Genomic DNA, 11765 nt, shown 5'->3' with positions numbered 1-11765 from the left:
CGAGCGACAGCTCTGCCCGCCCCTGGACGCGCACCCTCACCTGAGCCCCGAAGCGCTGGGGTACTTCCGCCGGGCGCTGTCGGCGCTGAAAGAGGCCCCGGAGGCCGGAGAAGAACGAGGTGGGTGGGCTCTTCCGGTTGGGACCAGGAGAGGGGTTTCCTGGGCATAAAATTCAGTGCAGGCAAGGACCTTGTGGTGGGTTCCCAGGGCGTGGGCACTGTTTCATCTCCCGTGTCCTCTTCCTCGCTCCCAGCCCCTGGGCTAAGTGATGGAACATAACCTCCTCTCAGTCTCTTTAAAATATTTCGTGAAATAAGCCAGTCAGAGAAAGATAAATATCACATGATCTCACATTATGTGGAATATAATGAACAACATAAACTGATGAACAAAATAGATCCAGGGACAGAAGCATCGATCAGACCGTCAAACCTCAGTGGGAAGGTAGGGGAGGGTGGGGGTAAGGGGGAGAGATCAACCAAAGGACCTATATGCATGCATGTAAGCCTAACCAATGGACACAGACACCAGGGGGGTGAGGGCATGTGTGGGGGGGATGGGGTTAATGTGGGGATAAGGACACATGTAATAACTTAATCAAAAAATAAAAATAAATAAATAAATAAAATGTTTCTTTGTCTTCCCAGAGCTGATGGTGCACAATGTTTTGAAGGAAGTGGAGGCTCAGGCCCTCGCCTTGGCCACAAACAGGACTGGCAGTGAGATGCTGCAGGAACTGTTGGGGTTCAGCCCCCTGAAACCTCTTTGTGGCGTATTGGCTGCTCTGCGCCCCAGCTTGCGCTCTGTGGCCTGTCACCGGTGCGGGGTCCATGTATTGCAGAGCGCTTTGCAGCAGCTGCCCCGATTGTTGGGGAGCTGTGCGGAGGAGGAGGCTTCGGAGGAGGAGGAGGAGGAGGCGCCTCCCTTGGAGACCCTGGAGGAGCTGGTGCTGGGACTAGCCTCTGAGGTGTGTGATGATTTCCTTTTCTACTGTGGAGACACACATGGCAGCTTCGTGGTCAGAACTCTGCTGCAGGTGTTAGGAGGGACTCTTCTGGAGTCCGAGAGAGCCAGACACCGGGGCTCCCGGTCACCTGGTAAGTATTACAGGAGAGGGAAGTGGGCCGCGAGGAAAGGAGAGTTTAGGAAGTTCAGGAGGAGATGGTGGCAGAAGAGTAAGTCTTCACGACCTTGAAGAACTAACAGAAGTTAGGACGGGGCTTAGCAGGCCAAAGATTAGTGTGCTACAGAGGCCTCAAGGCAGGGTGTGTTTAGGGAAAGCTAACCATGACTCAATGTACATGTGTATGTAGACACATACTGGATGTAAGCAAAAGATCAGGAAATAATACCCTTACTACATGCAACCCACTCTAATATTTTCTTTCCTTTTTTATTCTGTTCTATTCCATTACAAAGGTGCTAGTTGAGACCCATGAAATTGATTTCGTGATTCATTCATAGGCAGTGACCTACATTTTTAAAAACTGGGAAATAAGGTTAGAGAATTTAGATAAGGCCTGATTTTGGGAACATCTTGAATTTCTGGCTAAGGAGTTTGGACTATCTCCCATGGTCCATGGGAAAGCTGGTTGAAGTGTCTCAGACAAATTGAAACAGAAATGTGGTCTCAATTCCATCATCTAGATGAGAAGAGAAATTCAGTTGTGTTCTGCATTTCTAAGGTAAACCCTTGTTCATCTTTGCCAGCAATTTTCAACCAGTGTGCTGTGACACACTGCAAGAATATTTAAAACATGTGATACCTGTTATTTAGTCAGGGGCACTGACCTCTTTTCCCTTAGATTGTCAAATAAAAAAAGGCACCACCTAACACAACAATAGCTGTCCAGTGTGAATGAATCAAAACTTATATTTTTGTCAGTTGGCAAAATACATTTTTTTTGGTGTGCTGCAGAATTTAGTAATTCGTTTATGGGTGCGATGAAATGGAAAAGGTTGAAAATTCCTGACCTGTGGAATTCTTCTCCCTCTGGCATGGTGTTTTTGTGGTCTTGCCACTTGATCTTCTTTCAGAAGCACAAAGAACTCCAACTCGGGAATGTAAACCAACTGATTTTGAGGTTCCTGAATCCTTCTTGAATTGTCTTCAGGACCTGAGCTCCTGCTTTCTGAAGGACATTGCTGGTAAGGAGGGAAGTAGGAGGAGGGTCCAGAACAGCCGTGGGCAAACTACGGCCCGCGGGCTGGATCCGGCCGTTTGAAATGAATAAAACTAAAAAAAAAAAAAAAAAAAAAAGACCGTACCCTTTTATGTAATGATGTTTACTTTGAATTTATATTAGTTCACACAAACATTCCATCCATGCTTTTGTTCCGGCCCTCCGGTCCAGTTTAAGAACCCATTGTGGCCCTCGAGTCAAAAAGTTTGCCCACCCCTGGTCTAGAATCTACTTTTCTGGAGGTGATTATCTTCAAGTAAGGCCCTTATTTAGATCAGTCTTCTTTTCACATCTGATCTGATTTGTGTTGCAAAGACTCTTATAGACCCTTTTTCCATGGTCCCTTGTACCTTGTTGTTTGAGGTTGTACAGGTCGTCTGGATTTTGGGAAAGCTGCTTTTATTATTTCTGCTCTCTCACAACAGTGTTTATCACTGACAAGATCTCCAGTTTCTGCTTTCAAGTGGCCTTACAGATCTTACACCGCAAAGTGCCCCAGTTGTGTGCCCACCTCTGTAATGCTGTGATTGACTATCTGAGTAACCGCAATTCCTCAGCAGATGGCAGGTAAGGTCTGGCCTCAGGGTTGGTCAGGATTGATGGGGTGTGTATAATAAATGAGGTGTGTAGGTATTTTTGATGGAGTGGAGTTAAAACTACCTTCTTGTCTCCAGCCCCCTACTGCTATTTCTGCGGGATCAGACGAGCTCCAGACTTCTGGAGCAGGTGCTGCTGGTGTTGGAACCCCCGAGGCTCCAGAGCCTTTTTGAGGATCACTTCCAAGGGCAGCTGCAGACCATGGCTGCACATCCTATTGCCAACTTCCCTTTGCAGCGTTTACTAGATGCTGTCACTACCCCTGAGCTCGTGAGTCGGGAACTTGGCTGGGTCTGTTTCTGTACACTGTTGCTTCTACTAGTACTTGTTCATTGGGCCTTATTGTATGGTGTGCCTATCTCTGACTGTGTGCTGGCTCTTCCCCTTACAAAGTTATTCCTGGGGGTTTCCCAGAGCATAGGGTGAAGGTGTCTTCTTCCCAGAAAGGATTTGTTTTGGCTTCTCTCAAACGCCAATACCAACAGGAGACTGGCTTAATCCAGGTTAGCAGCTTGAGGGTCCATGGCCCAGCCAGACTGGGCACTTGGCTACAAATCCAGATGAGTACTGGAGCTGTTGCCGTAGCTTCTCTTTTCCTTTGCTGCTTAGTGCCCGGGCACACTTCCTTGGGAACTCATGGGAGTTAGAGTGGAAGGTTTGATTTGAATTCTCCTTTACCCTGACAGGATGGTAATTTAAAGTCCCTTCTCCATGTGAGGCAGGTCCTCTAAGACTACCCCCTTGTTCTGGACCTTTCTTATCCAGCCAAACCAAAGTCCTGACATTGGCAATGCTTTTTGTCTTATCTAGCATCTTTAGTTGTTTTTGGCAGAAAGATTTCTCTGAATAACTTAGCCCACAGTTACCAGAATGCCAAAGATTCTTTACCCCATGTCTCCCCTCAGCTGTCCCCCGTATTTGAGGAGCTGAGTCCTGCCCTGGAAGCTGTGCTGGCACAGGGTCACCCAGGGGTAGTCATTGCCCTGGTGGGAGCCTGCCGCAGAGTTGGAACCCACCAAGCCCAGGTTCTGCAGCTGTTGTTAGAGGTGAGTGGGTGTTCCTTGCAACCCGTTTATGCCCTTGGTTCAAATTCTGTCTCTTAAGACTTATCGAATCTTTAGTCATTGTATCTCTGGCCCCAAGAGATTTAATGCTCAGGGAGTTCATAGATAACAAGGGGAAATGAGGCCAAAGCCATCTCATAGCCCTAGAATGAAAAATTGTCTCCCAGAACAAAGAGAGAAGTTTATTGAAGGAATAAATATTTATTGACCCCTGTTATATGTATAGAGGCTGGGGATACAGCAGGGCAGACGAGATCCTGTCCTCATGCAGCTTATATTCTTGTGAAGTTAAGGCATTCTCACCACTCCTGAATGCTTTCCCTAGTCTAGAAATTCAGGGTTAAAATCGGTTCTCAGATTCATTATGTTTTGTCTTCTCATCTAGGCATTCCACTGTGCAGAGCCCTCTTCCCGGCAAGTGGCCTGTGTGCCTCTCTTTGCCACTTTGATGGCTTATGAGGTGTACTATGGACTGGTGGAGGAGGAGGGGGCAGTGCCTGCGGACCACCAGGTGAGGTAGGGGAAAGGCCAAGCCAGTGACTGATTGGGGACCAGGTCTCCCGGGGCTTAGGGAGCCTCTCACCACGGAGGTGAAGGTGGTGAGATCTCTGGCTTCATCCAAGTGGAGGTGGCATTTTGGTGGCTACCTCCTGATTTCCTATCCCTGTCTTCAGGTTGAAATGGGCACAGCCAGGGCCCTGGGAGAAGTGACAGTCCTCGGATCTCTACTGCTCCAGCATCTGCTGCACTTCTCCACTCCTGGCCTTATACTTCGAAGTCTGGGTGCCTTGACGGGACCACAACTTCTGACCCTGGCCCAAAGTCCTGCTGGTTCCCATGTGCTTGATGCCGTCCTGACCAGCCCTTCTGTGACGCGCAAGCAGCGCCGCCGTGTGCTCAAGACCCTAAAGGTTAGACTCTGGCTTCTGCTTTGATTCCTCTGCCATTATCTATTTAGAGAACATGAGCTTCCCCCGGACTGTCTTTCCTAGACTCTTTTGACTCAGTCTTTAAACGGAAACTCCATTCCCTCCTGCCCTCCCCAGCACATTTTCAAGAACTGCCCTAGAGGGACCTACCTTGTCTGTCTCAATGCAGGGACAGTATGTGGCTCTGGCTTGCAGTCGCCATGGCAGCCGTGTGTTAGATGCCATCTGGAATGGAGCAGCCTTGGGGGCCCGGAAGGAAATTGCTGCTGAGCTGGGTGAGTACCAGCAGGTCTCTCGGACCTCCAAACTTCCCTTTCCTTACTCCAAATAGCCGGGTGGCTGGGGGATGGATTTAAATTCAGCAGAGACTTCAGTTGCAAAGGGTGACTTGGCCATGGTGCTTAGCAGTCTGCTCTCCCCTTCCCTCTGTTGATTGTGCAGTTCTGTGTTCTTACCCCTCCTCCCAGTTTGTTCTTTGGAGAATGAGGGGTTAACTCTATCTCAAGTCAGACCCAGGGTCCAGGTAAAATGGAGAGACCTTCACCCCAAGTAGAGTCCCTTCAAGCATAGGTGGTGACTGCATGCTGATACTGAACATGAATGGTTCCCTTTGCAGGAGAGCGGAACCAAGAGCTGATAAAAGACCCTTTTGGCCACCATGTGGCTCGAAATGTGGCCCTGACTACCTTCCTGAAGCGTCGAGAAGCTTGGGAACAGCAACAGGGGGCAGTGGCCAAGCGGAGGCGGGTTTTGAACTCAATTCTTGAAGACTGAGGCCTTGAGATCTGGGACTGGGTGTTGATGGGGGAGGAGGAAAGGGAGTATCTATCCTGTCCCCTTACTAATTTAAATCGAAGTCATTGAAGTCAAAAGTCTTATTGGTAAACATTTTTATATTTGTATTGGAAATGTCTTTGTTATTCTTGGGGGGGAAGGGTATGGAGAAATAGAGATCTCAAGGTAAAGTTTAAGAGGGCTGTCTTCAGCGCGCTGGGGAGCTCAGGGAGAGGAGGAGTTGTCAGAACTCTAGAGGCAGCAGCAATCAGAGTGCTGTCAAGATGCCTGGGGCAAGGTTGTGGCTTTCAGGGTAGGTGGGAGGCTGAAAAGATGGCTAAGAAGGGACAGCATTCTTCAGGAATGGGTATAGGCTAGGGGTGTAAGGCACTATGCTGATGGGGTCAGAGGGCAGTGGGAAAACCAGGTGAGTTATCTAGTCTGCACTATCTGCGGGTCCCTAAACGGGATGTCGTCACAGTCCCTACAGCCATCTCTAGGGGCAGAAGCTCCGAGCCCCTTCTCAGTAGGGATGAAGGTGACCCTGCTGCTGCCACTGTGTAGCCCCTTCCACTACATGGCGAAGGGTAGAGGAAATTCCCAGCAGCATATGGCCCAGGCCTTGCAGCAGTGTGGAGGTCCATCGGAGGAACTCCCTGAAGGGCAGAGACAAGAGGCAGTCAGATGGCCAGGAGGAAGCCATAGAGCTGGTGGGGAGGGTGAGGGTTGGGGGCTCTCCATAATTGAGAGCTAATGGGTTAGGTGAGTGCAGGAGAAGGAATTATGGGACTGAAACTATGGGGATGGGGAAGTAAAACATTTTGGTCTCTGACCTGAGTATTTTCTTTGGGCCGAGTCCTTGAATGTCACAACTCATGGAGTAGAGCCCATAGAATGTGGCTTTGACGTTCAGGCTCCCAAAGAGGTCTCGAGGGTTTTGCTTGTACACGTCAAAGGTGATGCGGGCGATGTCCTTGCTGTGCTTGGGCTTCTCCCGGCCCAGGCCATAGGACAGCATCCCACTCTGTAGAACACCCCCATGAGTGCAATGGTCCCTCACATCCACCATCAATCCCCATCAGTAGTGGGACAGACCCACCCTTGCCTGGACTGTTAGTCCACCATAAGGTGTCCTTAAAAACTCCTTACCTCTCTCATCACTCCTGCCCTCAAGATGAGGGTTAGGCAGGAGGAGAGGCCTGGGAGAGAGAGAAAGGATTGGTGGCCTATAACAGCCCAGTACAGGCCTCACCCTGCTGGAACTCCAGCTCTGCCCAGACTCCAACACCATCAGGCATGTGTCATCCTCCAACAGCTGGAAGAAGTCTTCGCTCTCCACGGCAGTCCCATCCTCCTCTAGCACCAGGGTTAGCACTCCGCTCAGCAGCAGGGTCTCCAGTGCCTGCCCAGTGGCAAGAAGCAGGAGGGAAATGGCAGAGCTTGTCTCATGCCTTCCCTCTCCAGCTGCCCAGCATCCACTGGTTGGCTCAAGACACTGGTTGATATCCCAACTCTATTTCCTGGTGCTTTGCCATCCCTTCAAACAGCTCCAGCTCTCAGTGTTCTTTCACTGGGGGACCCTCACTAGGAGCTGACCTTTTTTCCTATTTGCTCCTACCATGTCATTGTTATTTCCCCCTGCTTCCCTCCAAGCCACTCCTGATTAGGAATTGGAAAGCTAGCCAGGCTCCCTTGAAGTCCATCCTTTGGGAATGGGCATAAGGCATTATGCTGATGGGGCCTGATGCAATGGAATCTTATCCCCCACCTCGCTCCTCTACTCCCTACATAGAGTTCTCCAGAGCCATTTTCAGTAATAATGACAATCTTTTTGTCTTTACTAGTGCCAGGTAGCACTTTACATACACTATCCTCTTTTACTTTCTTTAACAATCCAAGGAGGTGTATTATTACTCCCTTTTTATAGATGAAGAAATTGACATTTTGACTTCTCCCCAACCAGAGGGTAAATAGCTTAAATCACCCTACTTAAGGAGACAAATTCAATTAGTGCCATTTGCCAACCACACCCAAGGGCAGATGAAGTTAAGAGAATAAATCTCAATTTGGTAGATCAACATAAAGCTGATGCATATTCTATTGAGATCTGCCCCTAAGATCTCCCCTAAACATCCAACCTTTAAAAACCCCTCAAAAATGAAGGCACCAGTGGGTGCTCTCCCTCCCAGGAGCACTCTGGTGCCCCCCTCTCCCCCCCACTCTCCCAAGAGTCATGCATCTCCTAAACCAGTGATGGCGAACCTTTTGAGCTCAGCGTGTCAGCATTTTGAAAAACCCTAACTTAACTCTGGTGCTGTGTCGCATATAGAAATTTTTTGATATTTGCAACCATAGTAAAACAAAGATTTATATTTTTGATATTTATTTTATATATTTAAGTGCCATTTAACAAAGAAAAATCAACCAAAAAAATGAGTTCACGTGTCACCTCTGACACGCGTGTCATAGGTTCGCCATCACTGTCCTAAACTCTAAGGGACCCCAGCAGGCTTGCAAACAGGGCAGCAATGGGCAGCGGCAATTCATCCCAGGGAACCCCCCTGAACCTGTCCCCAAGGCCCCCTTTTCTCTGACTTCTTAGTGAGCCAAAGCAGACCAGCCTAGGCTCATTTCCCCAAGCCTTTCTTATTTCACATCCCCAGCTTTAATAAATATCCTCTAAAATTCAGAAAAGAAAGAAATTGACATTTTTATAGGTTAAATAACTTCCTAAGGTTTGACAAAAGGAGGTGACAGAATCAGGATTTGAACTTGATTTGTCACACGAATTGCCAGTCCACACTGTCTTCTAAATCCTATCCCTCCAACCCTCCCCACTCCTTCCCCTATCCCCAAAGAAAAGCCAACTCCTTGGGGGAAAATAGATGGACCCAAATGCAGCAGAGATCACTGGGCTCACCCCCCTGCTTTAGTCTTCAGAGGGAGGGGTGCATAACCTCAGCCCTTCCTGCTGGTCATTCCAAGTTCTTACTCTTTTTGAGCCCCTTGGCTGCCCCTCGGATAGGAACCCAGGGACTTGGCTCACTCACCTTGTCTAGCAGTTCCTGGCGAGTGGCAGCTGTCAGACCTTTCCGCGCGGTCCGTTTGTGATCACAGACGCGGAAAGGTCGCTGGGGCGGTGGAGGTGAAGTCCAGATCCTACGGCCAAACTCAGAGCTCATATTGGATACTGATCTGGTAGTTGGAAAAAAAGGTCAAGGAGTGAGGGGTTTGCTGAGTATAATGGGGATGATGGGGATGGGGTGGCTGGAGAGTTGGAAGGATTTAGGTTTTTGGATTAGGGTAGCCGAGGGAGAGAGGGAGGGACCATGGAGTGGAGGTGGGTGGTAGAAGCTGGACAAGCCCACTGTGGAAAGTGGAGTGGGGAGGGGAAGGGGTACAGATTCATGAGTTTCCAAGGGGCTGAGTGGAGATTTGTTGCCCTGCCGCTATCCCCAGAGTTAGAGAGTGGAGAGGAAGACCAGTAATCACCTGACCAGGCTGCTGGGGTTCAGGGCAGAAAGGTACTCCATGGTGTAGGGAAAGAGCAGAAGAATTCTGTGCTGGGTTGTTCTCCGCTGTGCTGGGCTGAAATGATGTTTACTGTTACAGAGCTGGGACCTCAGCCCCAGTGAGGTGGAGGATGAGTCAAGCCGGACTCTGGCCCCCTGGAGGGCCTGTAGGAAGGGCAAAGTCCCAGGGGAGGGAGGAGAGGAGGGGCCTAGATGGGGTCCTGGAAGAAGGATTAAGGCCCAGAGTTGCCAGGCAGAAGCCAGGGAAGCTTTGTGTGGATGTTGTCTCTGGTGGCAGCTTGTGATGTGAGGGTTAATGGTAACTATGTAAGAGGATGGCGATTTTCTTTGTATGGAGGGAATTTCTAGGTATAGAAGCTACAGTATGTGACTTGTGCTGCACATACTGCCACCTACTGAAAAATCCATAAACTGCGCATTAGGAAAAGGGAGGCGGGGCTGAGGGTGAGATCATGGGCAGGGCTTGGAGAAATGGGAGGTGAGGCAGTGTGTCTGGGTGGGGCATAGAAGAGGATGGGTCCTGATCCATGGACCACCAGGATCCCGTGGCAAGGAACTTCTTGCTTTCCTGCTCTTTCCTTCATGGTCTAGGGGAGCAGTTGGCTCAACATTTCCCTGATTTAATTCTGCAGAACTGCCTGCTTCAGCCACTCTGCATTTCTCACTTTTCTCCTTTGGCCACTTAATAGGCATGAAGGAGATGTGAAGGGGGAAGGGGGAGTGTCCTCTGATGGCATCAGGAATTTAGCTTCCGGTGCTCCATTCCCATCCCTGATTTCAGCTGCAGTTGTGCTGGACAGTTGTGTGGAAGCTCAGACTCTCACTGACAATGAACTCACTTGAGTGCAAGTCTCTGCTTTCCTGCCCAGAAGTCTCGTTTGCAGCTTTGGCAGCTAGTCTGCCCCCTGGCAAGTGCAGGCTACAGGTGTGTACAGGAGCGTCAATGCCTCCTCGTTCTCATTCTGTGCACTTCTTAGACATTCCTGATGCCTACTGAAGGAGCGCAATAACGCTCTTATTGGCTTTCCTCTTCCCTCTCTTCTCTCACTCCTGCTTCCCAAGCTGTACTGCTGTGTCTATGAGTTTGTTTGTTTGTTGCTTCCTGTTTTATATCCGACATATGAGTGAAATCATATGGTTCTTGTCCTTTTCCATCTGACTTTCTTCCACTCTTCTTCTGGGACTTCGGTTACATTTCTGTTTGATCTCTAATATTATTCCACAGGTCTCTGAAGTTCTGTTCAGTTATATTTAATGAGTACAGGATTACCTGTATCATGCCCTTAACTCAGACTCTGCTTTGGAGGGAACCCAAATGGAGACAGTACTGGTGTCCTGGCTCCCAAAAAACCCCCAGTTCTGGCTGTTGACTGAGGGATCAACTTTATCAGTGAACTAGGTCCCCTCAAATTTCTTCGTTTCCAAGTTTTGCCTGACTTCTCCACCAGAGAAAGCTTCTTTTCAGCATGTCTCTACCACTGCAACCTTTCCCCTTTTCTTGTCTTGTATCCTGGTGCAGCCTAGTAATGTGGTCTCTTCATGGTTGTGTGTGTAACTCCTCAGCCAGGTCAGATGCCCCTTACACCTCCATGCATTCCCCCAGACCCCACAGGACTTAGCACCATGCTTTACCCTGAAAGCGGTCATTGACAGCCCAATGAGAGCCCTGAGGGTGGAATGACTGGGGCAGGGCCCACGGCAAGAGGCAAGAGGGGTAGGTAGGAAGCTGAGGAAAAAGGAGGCTCAGCAGGGTCAGGGGTCTGGAAACAGGCAAAGAAAGAGCAGCAGGGAAAGTGAGTAGTTTGGGTCACCTTTCCTGCTGAGTGCAGACCAAGGAGGCCAGAAAGCATCAGGCTGCAGGGTTAGGAGGGTTGGGACCAGAGCTGGGGGAGGGATCAGCACAGAAGCAGGACCCAGGGTCAGGATTCAGCAGTGTCCCTACTCACCCACCTACACAACCAGGGAACCTTATCTGCACCCCTTCAGCTTCTCCTGTTTCCTGGGAGGCAGGACCTCACATGCCCGGACAAGTTAGTGATGGGAAGGAATATGGTGAGGGAGGGGCCCCGGGAAAGGCCCCACCTTGCCCCTCCCCATTCTCGCCTCACCCTCTGCAAATCTGACAGGCACGGGACAGGAGTAGGCACCAAGACCTTTGCTGCTTTGCCTTTGCAGCCTCCCCAGGCCCCTTGCGGGCCCCCCACCCTGCTAGCTCGCAGCTGGGTAAGTAGATCTGCCCAAGTGCCCTTACTCACCACCTCTCACGTTTGCCCTGAGGTAGAGGGAAGGGGCTGGACAAAGAAGGGTAGAGGAGTGGAGGTGGAGGTGGTGACAGCCTGGGAGTCAGGACTGGGGAGCTCAGCTGACTGAGAGCAGGGGACCTGGGTTCCAAGAAGTAGTGTTTGAGTTGGGGCTGGGGTCCCAGAGGAAGCCAAGGCTCCCAGACAGAAGAGAGGCAGGCTTCAGGGAAGCGAGGGGAGGCACCGTTCCTTCTCACCTGGCCTCAGGGGTAACGTTGGCTTTTGCCCCAGCCCCTGAATGCGCCCCATGGCCCTTTCCAGCCCCCTGTAGGTACAGAAGGATGACAGACTGCTACCGCCCCCCAGGGAACGAGACGCTGCTGAGCTCTCCGGCCTCACGGGCCACAGGCACGGCCTTCCTGCTGCTGGCGGCGCTGGCGGGGCT

At 50.2% G+C, this 11765-nt stretch overlaps 3 protein-coding genes across 3 annotated transcripts in view; 2 read left to right on the top strand and 1 right to left on the bottom strand.

Moving 5' to 3' along the window:
* Window positions 1–5675, top strand: part of NOP9 (NOP9 nucleolar protein) — a 6484-nt gene extending 809 nt beyond the window's left edge. Inside the window, exons 3-12 of the mRNA XM_005859612.2 lie at window positions 5–119; window positions 648–1097; window positions 2038–2148; window positions 2609–2750; window positions 2858–3050; window positions 3686–3826; window positions 4230–4355; window positions 4519–4755; window positions 4943–5048; window positions 5390–5675. Of these exons, the coding sequence (XP_005859674.1) occupies window positions 5–119; window positions 648–1097; window positions 2038–2148; window positions 2609–2750; window positions 2858–3050; window positions 3686–3826; window positions 4230–4355; window positions 4519–4755; window positions 4943–5048; window positions 5390–5547 (1779 nt within the window). The 3' untranslated portion in view covers window positions 5548–5675. The remainder of the gene's footprint in view (window positions 1–4; window positions 120–647; window positions 1098–2037; window positions 2149–2608; window positions 2751–2857; window positions 3051–3685; window positions 3827–4229; window positions 4356–4518; window positions 4756–4942; window positions 5049–5389) is intronic.
* Window positions 5649–9224, bottom strand: CIDEB (cell death-inducing DFFA-like effector b). The gene is made up of 5 exons (XM_005859575.2): window positions 9040–9224; window positions 8598–8742; window positions 6800–6949; window positions 6381–6571; window positions 5649–6203 (listed from the first exon to the last, which is right to left on the bottom strand). The coding sequence occupies exons 1-5, from the start codon at window positions 9078–9080 to the stop codon at window positions 6071–6073; spliced, it is 660 nt and encodes a 219-aa protein (XP_005859637.1). The 5' UTR covers window positions 9081–9224; the 3' UTR covers window positions 5649–6070.
* A 239-nt stretch (window positions 9225–9463) lies between these two features.
* LOC106724974 (leukotriene B4 receptor 2-like) overlaps window positions 9464–11765 on the top strand; it is a 3369-nt gene continuing 1067 nt past the window's right edge. Inside the window, exons 1-3 of the mRNA XM_014534287.1 lie at window positions 9464–10005; window positions 11207–11303; window positions 11642–11762. Coding sequence (XP_014389773.1) covers window positions 9910–10005; window positions 11207–11303; window positions 11642–11762 — 314 coding nt within the window. The 5' untranslated portion in view covers window positions 9464–9909. The remainder of the gene's footprint in view (window positions 10006–11206; window positions 11304–11641; window positions 11763–11765) is intronic.

This window comes from Myotis brandtii, unplaced genomic scaffold, assembly GCF_000412655.1.
Source record: "Myotis brandtii unplaced genomic scaffold, ASM41265v1 scaffold1279, whole genome shotgun sequence".
Classification (NCBI taxonomy): domain Eukaryota; kingdom Metazoa; phylum Chordata; class Mammalia; order Chiroptera; family Vespertilionidae; genus Myotis; species Myotis brandtii.
The sequence above is the reverse complement of the archived record's forward strand: the minus strand, read 5'-3'. Positions and strand labels throughout refer to the sequence as shown.